A 17,722-nucleotide genomic window follows, 5' to 3' on the forward strand; every position below is an offset into this window, starting at 1 on the left:
GTCTTCATCCAAGCGGGGCAGAAGAGGTCTTCCATCCAATTGAAGTCTTCATCCAAGCGGCATCCATCCGGAGCGAAGCGGCAGCATCCTGAAGACCTCCACCGCGGAACATCCATCCTGGCCGACGACTGAAAGACGAATGACGGTTCCTTTAAATGACGTCATTCAAGATGGCGTCCCTCGAATTCCGATTGGCTGATAGGATTCTATCAGCCAATCGGAATTAAGGTAGGAATATTCTGATTGGCTGATGGAATCAGCCAATCAGAATCAAGTTCAATCCGATTGGCTGATCCGATCAGCCAATCAGATTGAGCTCGCATTCTATTGGCTGTTCCGATCAGATTGAGCTTGCATTCTATTGGCTGTTCCCATCAGCCAATCAGAATATTCCTACCTTAATTCCGATTGGCTGATAGAATCCTATCAGCCAATCGGAATTCGAGGGACGCCATCTTGGATGACGTCATTTAAAGGAACCGTCATTCGTCGTTCAGTCGTCGGCCAGGATGGATGTTCCGCGGTGGAGGTCTTCAGGATGCTGCCGCTTCACTCTGGATGGATGCCGCTTGGATGAAGACTTCAATCGGATGGAAGACCTCTTCTGCCCCGCTTGGATGAAGACTTCAGACGGATCATGGACCTCTTCAGCCCCCCGCTTGGGCTTGGATCAGGACATCGGAGGAGCTCTTCTGGACCGATCTGTGAACCTGGTATGGTGAAGACAAGGTAGGATGATCTTCAGGGGCTTAGTGTTAGGTTTATTTAAGGGGGGTTTGGGTTAGATTAGGGGTATGTGGGTGGTGGGTTGTAATGTTGGGGGGCTTGGGTATTGTATGTTTTTTTTTACAGGCAAAAGAGCTGTATTTCTTGGGGCATGCCCCGCAAAGGGCCCTGTTCAGGGCTGGTAAGGTAAAAGAGCTTTGAACTTTAGTAATTTAGAATAGGGTAGGGCATTTTTTTATTTTGGGGGGCTTTGTTATTTTATTAGGGGGCTTAGAGTAGGTGTAATTAGTTTAAAATTGTTGTAATATTTTTCTAATGTTTGTAAATATTTTTTTATTTTTTGTAACTTAGTTCTTTTTTATTTTTTGTACTTTAGCTAGTTTATTTAATTGTATTTATTTGTAGCAATTGTATTTAATTAATTTATTGATAGTGTAGTGTTAGGTTAATTGTAGGTAATTGTAGGTATTTTATTTAATTTATTTATTGATAGTGTAGTGTTAGGTTTATTTGTAACTTAGGTTAGGATTTCTTTTACAGGTAAATTTGTAATTATTTTAACTATTTTAGCTATTAAATAGTTCTTAACTATTTAATAGCTATTGTACCTGGTTAAAATAAATACAAAGTTACCTGTAAAATAAATATAAATCCTAAAATAGCTATAATATAATTATAATTTATATTGTAGCTATATTAGGGTTTATTTTACAGGTAAGTATTTAGCTTTAAATAGGAATAATTTATTTAATAAGAGTTAATTAATTTCGTTAGATTTAAATTATATTTAACTTAGGGGGGTGTTAGTGTTAGGGTTAGACTTAGCTTTAGGGGTTAATACATTTATTAGAATAGCGGTGAGCTCCGGTCGGCAGATTAGGGGTTAATGTTTGAAGTTAGGTGTCGGCGATGTTAGGGAGGGCAGATTAGGGGTTAATACTATTTATGATAGGGTTAGTGAGGCGGATTAGGGGTTAATAACTTTATTATAGTAGCGCTCAGGTCCGGTCGGCAGATTAGGGGTTAATAAGTGTAGGCAGGTGGAGGCGACGTTGTGGGGGGCAGATTAGGGGTTAATAAATATAATATAGGGGTCGGCGATGTTAGGGCAGCAGATTAGGGGTACATAGGGATAATGTAAGTAGCGGCGGTTTACGGAGCGGCAGATTAGGGGTTAATAAGTGTAAGGTTAGGGGTGTTTAGACTTGGGGTACATGTTAGAGTGTTAAGTGCAGACGTAGGAAGGGTTACCGCATAGCAAACAACGGGGCTGCGTTAGGAGCTGAACGCGGCTTTTTTGCAGGTGTTAGGTTTTTTTTCAGCTCTAACAGCCCCATTGTTTCCTATGGGGGAATCGTGCACGAGCACGTTTTTGAGGCTGGCCGCGTCCGTAAGCAACTCTGGTATCGAGAGTTGAAGCTGCGTTAAAAATGCTCTACGCTCCTTTTTTGGAGCCTAACGCAGCCTTTATGTGGACTCTCAATACCAGAGTTATTTTTATGGTGCGGCCAGAAAAAAGCCGGCGTTAGTTTTTCGGGTCGTTACCGACAAAACTCCAAATCTAGCGGTTTGTGTGATATATATATATATATATATATATATATATATATATATATATATATATATATATATATAGTTTTGGGGATAAATGTTGCACCAAATGGGAGATACACCATTACATCGGTTTAGAACATGGTAAACTTAGGTATAAGTAAAGTCTTTAAAATGATCAAAAATCATGATTTAAAAAAATAAAAATTTGGATGAAATTAGAGGACGCAATGAACAAATGTCGAGATTTTTTTCTACAATTAGAAATCTAATAATAATGTGATAGCTAAAAAGTTAAGAATTATCTGAAGTATTTTCTCCAGGTTTATAGCGCTGCAGAATCTGTTGGCACTCAAATACTCTGCAGAATCTGTTGGCACTCAAATAATTAATAATAAAAGTTCAGCTGAGGTTAATGAGTCTGGGAGAAGCAAGTGAATGTCTGTTGAGGTTGGGCAAGCTAGAGTGATTTTGGGGCATGACAGAAATTGTGTTGTGTCTTAAATAAGAAATTTCCAAATTTAAACAATGTTGCATAGATAGAAAAGGTTACATTTAGTGAGTCGGTGTGGGGGGTAAAGGAAAGAGCAGGGACAATATCACAGCATGTGTAGTGAAAAGAAGATCATTCTAAATCAAATCAGTATTTCGTATGACCACCCGTTGCCTTCAAAACAGCATCAATTCTTCTAGGTATACTTGGCAAAGTCAGGGATTTTGTAGGCATATAGTCAGGTGCATAATTAAACAATTATGCCAAACAGATGCTAATTATCATCAGCTTAATATGTAGGTTGAAACAATCATTAACTTGAACAGCTGTGTAGGAGGAATAAAACTGGATGAGGAACAGCCAAACTCTACTAACAAAGCGAGGTTGCTGAAGACAGTTTAATATCTAAAGTCATACACCATGCAAAGACTGAGCACAGAAACAAGACACAGGGTAGTTATACTGCATTAGCAAGGTCTCTCCCAGGCAGAAATTTTAAGGCAGGCAGAGGGTTTCCAGATGTGCTGTCCAAGCTCTTCTGAAGAGGAACAAAGAGACATGCAATGCTGAGGACTGTAGGTGCAGTGATCTGCCAAGGAAACAGTGCAGCAGATCAAAGAAAAATCATGCACACTTTTCTTTTACAATCAGAAGATGTCCAGCAGTGCCATCAGTTCAGACTAGGTAGAGACCAGTGGGACCCTTATACACCCATCTACTGTCTGGAGAGGTCTGGTCAGAAGTGGTCTTCATGGAAGACTTGAGGACAAAAAGCCTTAACTTTGATGTGAATACAAGATTGAGGGCTCCATGTACTAAGAGGCGGGCGGACAGCTTCTTAACTCGCGAAGCTGTCCGCCCACCTCCGCTACACACGGGCAGCGGATCTATTGATCCGCTTGCCCGTATGTATCATTACACACTCAGCGGAGTGTGTAATGCCCGCCCCTTCAGTCGCGCGACCAATCACGCGACTGAAGGGGCTGTCAATCACCGAGAGCGAGCGAGCTCTCTGTGATTTTGCTTCGCCACCTAAGAGGTGGCGTAGGGTGTAGGAAGCAGCGGTCATTCTTACATATGCGAACCTGCCCCGCAAAGGCTCCGGAGCAGCTTTCGCTGCTTCGTACATGGAGCCCTAAGTGACTCAAATATGCAGAACACACAGAAACTTAGGTGCAGAAAAACATCAACAGGTGTTCTGAACTGAGAAATCAAAGCTCGAAAAAAATATGCCTGTAGCAGAAGGCAGTTTCTTCACCGAAGGGCTGGAGAGTGGTACAAGAATGAGTGTCTGCAGGCAGTGAAGCATGGTAGAGGTTCCTTGCAAGTTTAGGGCTGAATTTCTGAAAATAGAGTTGGGGATTTGATCAGGATTAATGATCTCCTCAGTGCTGAGAAATACAGGCAGATACTTATCCGTCATCCAATACCATCAGGGAGGCATCTGATTGGCCCCAATTGTATTCTACAGTATAGCAAGAAGCCCAAGCCAAAGTCTTTAAGAACTATCTTCAGGTTAAGGAACAACAAGGAGTCCTGGAAGTGATTGTATGGCCCCCACAGAGCCTAATCCTAACATCATCGAACCTGTCTGGGATTACATGAATAGTATACACAGTAGAAATGTAGTTAGATCTACAAGATTTATGGAATAAATTCCTACCTACCTGTGTGCAAGTGTACCTAGAAGAATTGATGCTGTTTTGAAGGCAAAACTTTACATTTTGTTAATTGGTAAACAAACTTAATATTTCTATTTTTTAAAGCATTCTTAATTTAAAGCATTTTGTGACACCTGCAAAAACTTTTGCACAGTACTTTATATAATTTTGATAATATAAGTAAAATGCAAAGCTTTTTTTAAATTGCATGCTGTACCTGAATCATGAAAGTTAGCTCTTGACTTTACTGTCCCTTTAAGATAGTAAATAGAGGAGGAGTAAGAAAAACATTAGGCAGTTTGCATGAGATGAGGGGTTCAATGAGAAAATATTTGGCAACTGAAATTATATGAGGAAAGGACATACCTGGAGAAGATAAATTAAGCATTATGGGCCCAATCCGATATGCAGCATCGCCTGCAAAAGCCAGCGACGCCAAATTTTGCGTGGGTTTGGTATCACATATACGCCGTAACCTAGAAGTTACGCTCGTATATTTCTGCCTTCGGCCGTAGTTTTTTGGCCCATAGACAGGTATACCAAACCTGCGCAGTTTGGTATCCAATATACAGCGTAAGGACTTACGTGGCGGAAATGGAGAAATCTTACTCCATTTTCACCTCACCACAAATTGCAGGCGTAGTAAGCCTTATGCTGAGTATTGGAGCCCCGTAACTCCCTAAACTACCTGCAAAATAAAACCTAACACCTAACGCATGTGCAATGTCTATCTACCTGTCAACCGCAATCCCCCGCCGCAATCCCTAATAAAGTGCTTAACCCCTAAACCGCCGCTCCCAGACCCCGCCGCCACCTACATTAAATGTCTAACCCCCTAATGTGATCCCCCTACACCGCCGCCACCTACATTAAAATTATTAACCCCTAATGTGATCCCCCTACACCGCCGCCACCTACATTAAAATTATTAACCCCTAATGTAATCCCCCTACACCGCCGCCACCTATATTAAAATTATTACCCCCTAATGTGAGCACCCTACCCCACCGCCACCTATTTTAACTACATTACCCCCTAATCTAATCCCCCTACACCGCCGCCACCTATATTAAATATATTAACCCCTAATCTAATCCCCCTACACCGCCGCCACCTATATTAAATGTATTAACCCCTAATCTAATCCCCCTACACCGCTGCCACCTATAATAAATGTATTACCCCCTAAAATACTAAAATGTCCCTTCCCTAAACTAAATTACAAATATCCCTGAAAAGGGCCTTTTGCGGGGCATTGCCCCAAAGTAATCAGCTCTTTTACCTGTAATCTAACCCACCCTACACCGCCGCCACCTATATTAAATATATGAACCCCTAATCTAATCCCCCTACACCGCCGCCACCTATATTAACTATATTAACCCTAATTATATTAGGGTTAATATAGTTAATATAGTTATTATATTATATATATTAACTATATTAACACTATCTAACCCTAACACCCCTAACTTAATTATTATTGCAATAAATCTAAATAATATTAATATTATTAACTAAAATATTCCTATTTAAAACTAAATACTTACCTATAAAATAAACCCTAAGATAGCTACAATATAATTAATAATTACATTGTAGCTATTTTAGGGTTTATATTTACTTTACAGGTAACTTGGTATTTATTTTAACTAGGTACAATAGCTATTAAATAGTTAGTAACTATTTAATAGCTACCTAGTTAAAATAATTACCAATTTACCTGTAAAATAAATCCTAACCTAAGTTACAAATACACCTACACTATCAATAAATTAATTAAATAAACTACAATTATCTAAACTAAAATATAATTAAATACACTAAACTAAATTACAAAAAAAAAAAAACACTAAATTACAAAAAATAAAAAAAGATTACAAGAATTTTAAGCTAATTACACCTAATCTAAGCCCCCTAATAAAATAACAAAGCCCCCCAAAATAAAAAAATGTCCCTACCCTAAACTAAATTACAAAAAGTAATCAGCTCTATTACCAGCCCTTAAAAGGGCCTTTTGTGGGACATTGCCCCAAAGTAATCAGCTCTTTCATCTGTGAAAAAAAAGAACAACCCCCCCATTACAACCCACCACCCACACACCCCTACTCTAAAACCCACCCTATCCCCCCTTAAAAACATCTAAGTCTAACCCCCAAGTGGTCCTTACCTGTCCTGAAGACCGACGGAGAAGGTCCTGTTCCAAGCGGCGACCTCTTCTTCTTCCAGGAACCAGCCGGCGTGGAGAGGAGGAGTTGAATACCGATGACCGCGGAGCTGAAGACCATCCTCTCTGGAACTGAAGATCAGCGACGCTGGAACTGAAGACCGGAGCCATGGAGCGTGGAGGATCCTCTTCATACGATCGCCGCCGTACACTGAATCGGAATTCAAGGTACGCGATTAAAAATGGTGTCCCTTGAATTCCTATTGGCTGATTTGAGCCTTCAAATTCAAATCAGCCAATCGGATGAGAGTTACTTTAATTCTATTGGCTGATTTGAATACCCAATATAATAAGAGCTACTATCTATCTATTGGGTACTTGTAAAGTGCAAACTAATCACCCGTGAGGGTCTCAAGGCGCTATGGGAGGGGGGAGAGGGGGGCTAAGGGAAGACGATTTAGTCGAAAAGCCAGGTCTTGAGGTCCTTCCTGAAGTTTGCAAGGGAGGTGGATTGTCTGAGGTGCAGCGGGAGGGAGTTCCATGACCTTGCTGCCATATAGGAGAAGGATTTTCCTCCAGCTGTTTTTTTCTTGATGCGGGGGATGACTGCGAATGCTTGGTCGGCAGAGCGGAGTTGTCTGGAGGGGGTGTAGAAATTGACACGGTGGTTGATGTATTCAGGACCGATGTTGTGGAGAGCCTTTAATGCATGGATTAGGAGCTTGAAGGTGATTCTCTTGTTGACGGGGAGCCAGTGTAGGTTCCTTAGGTGTTCGGTGATGTGGTTTTGGCGAGGGATGTCGAGGATGAGTCTGGCCAAGGTGTTCTGGATGCGTTGGAGTCGTTTCTGGAGCTTGATGGTGGACCCGGCGTAGAGTGCATTGCCGTAGTCCAGTCGACTATTGACGAGGGCGTGGGTGACAGATTTTCTAGTTTCAGTGGGGATCCACTTGAAGATTTTTCACAGTAGGTGGAGTATGTGAAAACAAGTCGAAGAGACGGCATTGACTTGGCGGTCCATGGAAAGTGATGAGTCGAGGATGACGCCTAGATTTTGTGCGTGGTGTGTTGGAGTTGGAGGGTGTCCGAGGGCTGTGGGCCACCAGGAGTCATCCCATGCAGATTTGGTGGGTCCGAGAAGGAGGATTTCGGTCTTGTCAGTGTTGAGTTTGAGACGGTTGTTGTTCATCCAGGTGGCGATTGCTGTACGTCCTTCGTGGACATTTTTCTTGGCGGTGGTGGGGTCTCGGGTGAGTGAGATGATTAACTGTAATTCTATTGGCTGATTAGAATAGCCAATTAGAATAGCCAATAGAATTACAGTAGCTCTTATTCTATTGGCTAATCAAATCAGCCAATAGAATTAAAGTAGCTCTCATCCGATTGGCTGATTTGAATTTGAAGGCTCAAATCAGCCAATAGGAATTCAAGGGACGCCATTTTTAATCGCGTACCTTGAATTCCGATTCAGTGTACAGCGGCGATCGTATGAAGAGGATCCTCCACGCTCCATGGCTCCGGTCTTCAGTTCCAGCATCGCCGATCTTCAGTTCCTGCATCGTCGGTCTTCAGTTCCAGAGAGGACAGTCTTCAGCTCCGCGGTCATTGGTCTTCAACTCCTCTGCTCCACACCGGCTGGTTCCTGGAAGAAGAAGAGGTCGCCGTCTGGAAGAAGACTTCTCCGCCTGGAACAGGACCTTCTCCGCCGGTCTTCAGGACAGGTAAGGACCACTTGGGGGTTAGACTTAGGTTTTTTTAAGGGGGGATAGGGTGGGTTTTAGAGTAAGGGTGTGTGGGTGGTGGGTTGTAATGGGGGGGTTGTTCTTTTTTTTCACAGGTAAAAGAGCTGATTACTTTGGGGCAATGCCCCACAAAAGGCCCTTTTAAGGGCTGGTAATAGAGCTGATTACTTTTTGTAATTTAGTTTAGGGTAGGGACATTTTTTTATTTTGGGGGGCTTTGTTATTTTATTAGGGGGCTTAGATTAGGTGTAATTAGCTTAAAATTCTTGTAATCTTTTTTTATTTTTTGTAATTTAGTGTTTGTTTGTTTTTGTAATTTAGTTCAGTGTATTTAATTATATTTTAGTTTAGATAATTGTAGTTTATTTAATTAATTTATTGATAGTGTAGGTGTATTTGTAACTTAGGTTAGGATTTATTTTACAGGTAAATTGGTAATTATTTTAACTAGGTAGCTATTAAATAGTTATTAACTATTTAATAGCTATTGTACCTAGTTAAAATAAATACCAAGTTACCTGTAAAATAAATATAAACCCTAAAATAGCTACGATGTAATTATTAATTATATTGGAGCTATCTTAGGGTTTATTTTATAGGTAAGTGTTTAGTTTTAAATAGGAATATTTTAGTTAATAATATTAATATTATTTAGATTTAATGCAATAATAATTAAGTTAGCGGTGTTAGGGTTAGATAGGGTTAATATAGTTAATATATATAATATAATAACTATATTAATTATTAACTATATTAATAATATATATAATATAATAACTATATTAACTATATTAACCCTAATATAATTAGGGTTAATATAGTTAATATAGGTGGCGGCAGTGTAGGGGGGTCAGATTAGGGGTTAATATATTTAATATAGCTGGCGGCGGTGTAGGGGGATTAGATTAGGGGTTAATATATTTAATATAGGTGGCGGCGGTGTAGGAGGGTCAGATTACAGGTAAAAGAGCTGATTACTTTGGGGCAATGCCCCGCAAAAGGCCCTTTTAAGGGCTGGTAATAGAGCTGATTACTTTGGGGCAATGCCCTGCAAAAGGCCCTTTTCAGGACTATTTGTAATTTAGTTTAGGGTAGGGACATTTTAGTATTTTAGGGGGTAATACATTTATTATAGGTGGCGGCAGTGTAAGGGGATTAGATTAGGGGTTAATCATTTTAATATAGGTGGCGGCGGTGTAGGGGGATTAGATTAGGTGGTAATGTAGTTAAAATAGGTGGCGGCGGGGTAGGGGGCTCACATTAGGGGTTAATATAGTTAAAATAGGTGGCGGCGGTGTAGGGGGATCATATTAGGGGGTAATATAGTTAATGTAGCTGGCGGCGGGGTCCGGGAGCGGTGGTTTAGTGGTTAATATATTTATTGTTAGGAGTGAGAAGTGGGATTGCGGGTAGAGGGGTATACGTGTCGGGCTATTTTTGGGAGGCGTGTTAGACAGTAACGGCAGATTGTATACTTTAGTAAGTTTTTTTATGCGGCGGCAGTTTCTAAAGTGCCGTAAGTCACTGGCGACTCCAGAAATTTGTACTTACGCAGATTTCTGGACATCGCTAGTTTGTCAGACTTACGGCACTTTAGCAACTGCCGGCGTTGTATATGAGATAGCTCGCTGTGCGAGCTGAAACTATGGGCGGCACAAGTTTCCACGCTTGCGCCGAAACCTGCGCCGTATATCGGATCGCGCCCTACAGATCCACATCACAGGTAAAAGGATGCTAGACAAGAGCAGAGTGTTTTCTAAACATTTACATTGTATTTTTTTGAGTAAACTGTGTCACTTTAAACTAAAAAAAACCTCTATCTAATCAAGTGGGAACAAATCATGAATTAAAAAAACTATTTTAAAACTAAAAGGAAATTGATATTGGTACCAAAGTGATTCCTGGATAGTAACTGACACACCCAATAAGCATACAAAAATCAGCACAGGAACACCCATCAAAAAAACTGCAATACATTTTAAAATTACTTGATTTAGAAAAAAAAATACTGTAATTGAGCCACTTCAAGACAAGAGCACATGCTATATGAAATTAGTAGTATATATACTACATGTAAAATAATTGTATGCAACTTTTAACTAGTTAGTTGTAATAAATAAGATAGCTCATATGTAGATGGTATAAGTGATACTGATGGTATAAGTGATCAGTATATTGGGCCAGATTACAAGTGGATTGCTACTTACTGCTCCCACTAGAGCGTTAATTGTGCTAGAAGTAAGCTTTTTGCGCCCAACAGTTTGCACTCTTATTATCAGTTGAAAGTAAACTGTTTTCGCTCATGCGCTGCCGCTAACCCGACAAGCACGAAAAGACCAACTTAGAATACACCCCACACTCGCGCAAACTTGATCGCATATTCTCATGTGCGCTAACCCAACATAAAATGTGAATATTTCACATTCCAATGTTCTTCACATTCAAGAATATGTACTATTTATTCATAAATAAATATTTTTATATGTATATGATGGTATTTTGGTACAATTTATATCAATACCTATATATCTATATGATTATATATAGGTATAGATATATACAGATATATATATAGGACTATCTATTTAAAAATACATAGAACATATTCTGCTATTTGCAGAACACTGGAATGTGAAATATATTAACACTAAATGCATAGTTAAAACCTTTATTAAATATGAATATTGCATAAATATGCTTTTAAATGTTTTTATCTACTTAACTGCAAAGGGCTCCAATGCACTATTTCTATATATGTGTACATATTAATTTTAGTGTTTATCTGGTATATATGTCTGTAAATACATATATGCACATATAAATAAATATATATATATACATACATAAATATACATGTTTGGACATGTATATGTATGTATCTCAATGTTAAAGCTATTTGCCTACCTTTTTTCTAATGTAAATCGAGATTGTGTTAAGCCTGATGAGCGCAAACACTCACAATAAACAGCTTATCGCTTGGATGAAAATGTTTGCGCTCCACTCATAATCTAACCCATTGAGGCCCATTTATCAAGCTCCGTATCGAGCTTGTGGGCTCGTGTTTCTGGTGAGTCTTCAGACTCACTAGAAACAGCAGTTATGAAGCAGCGGTCTAAAGACCGCTGCTCCATAACACTGTCCGCCTGCTCTGAGCAGGCGAACAGGAATTGCCACAATTACTCAATCGGGTTGATTGACACCTCCCGATTGGCCACGAGTCTGTAGGGGGTGGCGTTGCACCAGCAGCTCTTGTGAGCTGCTGGTGCAATGCTGAATTTGGAGAGCGTATTGCTCTCCGCATTCAGCGAGGTCTTGCGGACCTGATCAGCACTGTCGGATCAGGTCCGCAAGACCTTTGATACATAGGCCTTATTAAAAAATTAGATTAGTCCCTACAGAAATAACTTGCACCTTCCATATACACCTACCAAAAAAGGCTCAGGGGACGGTTTATCATTTGTCTGGCGGACATGATCCACTGTAGCATACCCTGTAGCATACGCTGTCGGCATTTATCATTGCACAAGCAGTTCTGGTGAACTGCTTGTGCAATGCCGCCCCCTGTATATTTGCGGACAATCGTCCGCTAGCAAGGGGTGTCAATCAACCCGATCGTATGCAATCGGGCGGATTGATGTCCACAGCCTCAGAGGCGGCGGACGAGTTAAGGAGCTTGTACTGAAACAGGGGTATTTGGCCCCATTTGGGCCATGATAAATCAGTTCCTTAGAATCTGAGGATCCAAGAGGAGGGGAATTTGCAGTTATGGGTTCAGATGTTTACATCACCAGCATCCCCTATTTTCAAACATAGTTTCAGCCATCATGCCGTGGTCTGAAAATGCATAGATTTAGCATTGGTCATTTATTTTTAGCCATAACTATAATCTCTATGTTTTGCTTTTAGTGTTGGAACCATGGGGCCCAGAGAAAAGTCCATTCTACAATTTGAAATGGTTCCCTTTAAATGTGGCCCAAAACAGCTACAGGTGAACTTCAGCAGCAACAAGTTCAAGAACATCAAGGGATTCAAGAGTGTGATGGTGAAACTCTAAGTTTATTTTATGTGGACTGGATGGGATAAATGAATTCTCTGAGGTCAAAGTGGGTAAACCCACAGTCTTCTCCTGGTGTATGGGACTTATGACTCTATTTGATTTAGTAGACCTAATCATGTATGTAACAGCTTTTCCAGGATACAAAGTAAATAAAAACCAGCACTGGACAATGTCAATCATAGTAAACACAGATGTGTCCCAGACTACAAGAAAGTGGAGAAGGGACGCTATCCTGAAGGGTAAATTTCAGAGACTGTAAAGCTCACAAAGATGAGGATGCTTAGAATTCTTTTTTTCTATATGCTTTTATATGCTAGAGCCAGCTGAATGGATGTGTTCACACCAAGAGCACGTTATATCACAATTTTGTCATATTTTGTCAATGAAAAACTTGCCATTTTTAAATAAATTTTACACTTGTGAAACAATGTGTTTTACTGACTAATTATGATCTGTTATTACACACACAAGAAAAAATCAGGAGCACATAATTTATAAAAACTAGACAAAACTTCTAGGTCAAAATGTACCACTGGTAACTGGAAATCGTACATACAAAAGGAATCCGTAGTCACTGTTTTCCAGTTTTTTGCTAAATATAATACACACCGAAAGAATTAATAAGCAGAAACCATACACGGTAGAATTCTTGCTTCATTTACTATATAAAGATAGGTAACCCTGGGTACCCAATAATATGCATAGTAGACAAGGATAAGAGGAAGGAAAGGGTTGGGAAAGGAGAAGAAATTAGGAAAAGAAAAGAAATGAAGAGGAAAGAATGAGAAAATAAATGTTTAGAGATATGGTTGAATCTCATCTTTCAATTCTTCTTCCGAAAGAGGAGGTGAGATAGAAGAAAAAGAATTAAAGAAGGGGGAAGATGGTTTTAACCATGGAATATGGGGAGACAAGAAATTCTTGCACTGGAATAATAAAGAGTACCATATTCCATGATGAGATCACAGCAGTAATCTGCCATGTGACACTCAAAGATAGTCTGTATTTTCTATCGATTGTAAAGAAAAAAGACAAATCAGGAAATAGAATGTAGTTGAATTCTAACAACCAGGAAGAGGCTTCACCTGTATGTAAATAGCAATCCAAATTAAAAACAATTATGCATAACACCCCCCTGATTAATATCCCCTCAACAGTCTTTCGGCAGCAGTATGATGTATAATATGCAATGGTAAAAACAGCAATGTTACTATAATACTATGTACACAAAACAAAAAAAAAAATTAAAATATCTTTTTAAATAAAAGGTTCTGTTGTTTGGTATCACTTGTTCTACTATGTGTTGTAGGAGATTACAACAAATCATGAGCATTATTTATCTGGATTATTTAATAGTTGTACATGTCAAATAGAGAGTTACTGTGACACCTACTCATGTTTTAGTGAATACTACTGTAACCAACATTCTAATAGAACTGTCTCAAACAGGACATTTATAAAATGGAGATACAGTATATAATTTAAGATAAATTAAAACTAAAGTATGTTTTATAAACCACACTAAGTCCAAAATGTAATGTCCCACAATGAGCTAGATTACATGTGAAGTGCAATCAATAGTGCAGGGTATTTTTTCTTGAGAAAGTGCATAAAAATTCATAGAAGCATCCAAAAAAATTCAGAAAAATAAAAAATGTAAATGTATCAAGAGTAGAAAACAAGACTGGTGTGTAAGAGAGAATATTTTATGCATTCCGGTTGTGCACCTTAATCATAGATAATGTCATTCACCTGTTACTCTCACATTAAAAAACCTTAGCTACTACACCATTGGTTAAACAAAATTAGTACACTCCCATTTAACCATATATAGTACCACACAAAAATGTCACAATTACAATTTTAAACAATACTAAGGTGCCGATTTATCACGGCCCGTATTGTGCCTAATGCACCAGTTTCCGTGCGAGCCTTCAGGCACGCGATCGCAAGATTTCAATGATGGGATCGGATCGGGGGAGGCATCCCGATGATGCTGGGATCACATCCTGGAAGTGCCGTTGGCTTCAGGACAGCCAAAGTGCTAGGACATTCTATTCCACCCTAACGGCGCAAAAGCCTGGTGCGGTTAGGACAGAATAGAATGTCAGAATGGCATTAAAAGGTTAAAGATCCAGAAGATTTCTTTATGGGGTTAAATGGAAATGTACTATTTTTGTTTAACCAATGGTGTAGTAGTTAAATTTTTTAATGTGACAGCACTTTTTGTGATCTGAAGTAAACAATTATCACCTACTAGTTTGCATACCAAAACACATGAAAATACTTAAAGGGATAGGAAACCTCAACATTTTCTTTCATGATTTGGAGAGAACATATAATTTCAAACAACTTTCCAGTTTACTTCTATTATTAAATTTACATTCTACATAGTGATTGTTTAGATCAGAGCACAAGCTCATTTCAATCTGTCACTAACTGGCTGCAGAAATGGAGACCAGGAACATGGTTTCTACCAGACATTTTAAGAGGAGTATCCTTGAACTGCTCTTAATTGCCAAGCCATTTAAACTGTGCTAACAAACAGCTAACACAAGTTTTGTATAGATAAAATTGTGCTGATAGTGTTGTTTCTCATTCTCCAGTGTGTTCAAGTATATGGAATAATGCAAACCCCAACAAAATGTGTATTCAGAAGCAACTTTTTAATTTTTTCAAGCTACACTCTGATGAGCACAATGAAAACTTAGCAGAGAATTCCCATATGACGCAGTAATTGAAAGAAAAAAAAAACATGACTACACCCACTGCCCCTGCTCTTTTCAGTTACACAGCACCACACAAGGCATTCTGCAGATAACAAGGTGTAAATGACAGATAAAAACGCTTACAGAAACCTCTATACAAAGTCATTTCTGGGGTATACTGCATGAAAAGCAAGCCTGGATCTCCAAGAAAAGTCTGCTAATTACTGGGACCCATCACCTACAGGAAACATGAAACAAGGTGAGATGAGAAGGTGAACCCCTTCAGTAGTAGTAGCAGAGGGTTAGAGACAGATTCAATGGATATCTAGTGGGTTAGATTAATTAAATGCCCTTCCAGCACCATCCAGTCATTGCAGTCCCTATGCTATTCTACAGACACTTTCAACACAGTCTGCCTCATCTTTATTTAGTGAATTGACAACTTCCCACTGAGAGGTATTTATCCTCTCTAATTCATTTTAATTATTTACAATTAGTGAATAAGGTATTTAGATAGACAGAGAAATATGAGAGCTCTTTATGTCACGTAGTGTATTTACTCAACAGAAAGAAGTCCTTTGCATGAAAGTATTACGCTACTACAACTATACACCCATTACATTAGCTGTCACAAATCTTGCCAGTAATACAGCTTAAAATAAAGAAACTATGAACTATATCAATAAAATACCATTGAATACCAGTAAATATATTAAACAGACAGGAAATAATTTTACTAAAATTAATAAGAGAGAAATATTTTACAAATTAATGTTGCTCTTTGATTTAATTCTCTTTGCAAAAATGAAATAGTATATATTATTAAGTAAATTCTCCAGTTTTTAAAGGATCTTCTTTACAATGTCTTACATATATACACATATTTTATGTAAGAGCATAAATAAACCTTACAAATTAGCTATTCTTTTTTAGAGATTTGAAAGGCAGGTATTTTGTGTGAAATTACTATATTCTTCTACTTTTTTTGTATGTTGTAAACATAGGGCTAGATTTCAAGTGGATCGGTATTTTGCGATCAAGCTTTTAAACCACTACAATATTTTTTTTTTGCGCTCAGAGATTCACACTCATATTGCAAGTTGAAAGTAAAAAGTTTGCGCTCTCATGTTCACAAAGTCACAGTAACAAATAGAGTTTGAGAAGTCGCTAACGCAAAATCGCATTCCCAATAGTCTTCAATGGAGCCAGAAAAGTTGAAAAAAAACCTAACAAACACAAGTCGCACAAACATGATCACAGTTATTAAAAAACGTAACATAAGAAGATAATATTGTATATTTGAAAATACTATGTTCTGCACATAGCAGAATATGTTCTATTTATTCTTAAAGAGATATTTAAATATACATCTGATGGATGTTTGCAGAAATATATTTATATATATATATATATATATACATGATTATGTGTAGGTATAGATATATACAGCTATATATAGGAATATCTATTTAAAAATACATAGAACATATTCTACTATGTACAGAACATTGGAATGTGAAATATTTACAGTAAATACACAGTATGATACTTATTACAATTGAATAGTGCATAAATCATCTACTTGACTACAAAGAGCTCTAATGCACATTAATATGTAAACATGTGTGTATGTATGTATTTATGTGTTTATATCTGTATATATGTCTGTAAATATATATCTTTGAACACATAACTTTTTATTGCAATTATTTTGAATAATTTTATTAGATAGTGTTATTATGAGTTTAACTGTATTTTAAATGTATTTTTGTTGTGTTTTGTGTCACTTTTTTGACTCGCGTAACAGTTAACCAGAGCTCTGAAGTCACAATAATAATTCTAGCGTAAATTGTATTGTACTCACGCATTGGCATTTACTTTCACCTTGTGTGAATTTAACTTGTGTGCAAACAGTCACGAAAACCTGATACTGCTTTAATAAAAAGAAAAGTACCATGGGCAATTGAGAGATTTATTTTAATTTATTGTTAGTCAGACATTACCAAAGCTGTTAGGTACCCCTTACAATTTACTCCTATTTGTTTTAAACACATTCAGCATCAAACAAATGTATTTGCTACAAATTGTGCATTTTGTAAACAAGCATATCCCCATTAAAAAAGAATATATATATATTAGTATACAGTATATAAATATAGCAAACTTTATAAATAATAGCATTGCCTATGTTTGGGCTAAGCCAGACACAGGTCAAGAGTTAAGCTTTTAGTATTATAATTGCATATGACATATAGATTAGACAGTATGGGATGAGTTAGGGACCTGAACCCCAATATTTTGTGATTCAGAAAGAGCATATCATTTTAAACAGTTTCTAACTTGAATTATCACATGTTCTTTGTTCTCTTGGTATCTTTTGTTGAAAAGCAGGAATGTACGCTCAGGAGCGTGCATGTATCTGGAGCACTATATGGTAGCATGCAGTGCTCTAGGCACCTATCTAGTTATCTCTTCAACAAAGAACACCATGGGAACAAATCAAATTGGATTTGTTTTTTAAATTGTATGTTCTGTTTGATTCACAAAAGAAAATGTGTGTGCTTCAAATACCTTTAAGCATATGATGCAAACATCAAATTGACAATCATTGTTACCT

At 38.1% G+C, this 17,722-nt stretch overlaps 2 protein-coding genes across 3 annotated transcripts in view; both read left to right on the forward strand.

Moving 5' to 3' along the window:
- The window catches only part of LOC128640878 (protein-glutamine gamma-glutamyltransferase 5-like), a 125,594-nt gene extending 112,769 nt beyond the window's left edge, over window positions 1-12,825 (forward strand). For both annotated transcript variants that reach the window (XM_053693331.1, XM_053693338.1), the window contains one exon: window positions 12,247-12,825. In XM_053693331.1, the coding sequence (XP_053549306.1) occupies window positions 12,247-12,394 (148 nt within the window). In that variant the 3' untranslated portion in view covers window positions 12,395-12,825. The remainder of the gene's footprint in view (window positions 1-12,246) is intronic.
- A 2,404-nt stretch (window positions 12,826-15,229) lies between these two features.
- The window catches only part of LOC128664454 (protein 4.2), a 165,406-nt gene continuing 162,913 nt past the window's right edge, over window positions 15,230-17,722 (forward strand). Inside the window, exon 1 of the mRNA XM_053719290.1 lies at window positions 15,230-15,364. Within this exon, the coding sequence (XP_053575265.1) occupies window positions 15,355-15,364 (10 nt within the window). The 5' untranslated portion in view covers window positions 15,230-15,354. The remainder of the gene's footprint in view (window positions 15,365-17,722) is intronic.

Source organism: Bombina bombina, chromosome 1, assembly GCF_027579735.1.
Source record: "Bombina bombina isolate aBomBom1 chromosome 1, aBomBom1.pri, whole genome shotgun sequence".
Taxonomy (NCBI): Eukaryota; Metazoa; Chordata; class Amphibia; order Anura; family Bombinatoridae; genus Bombina; species Bombina bombina.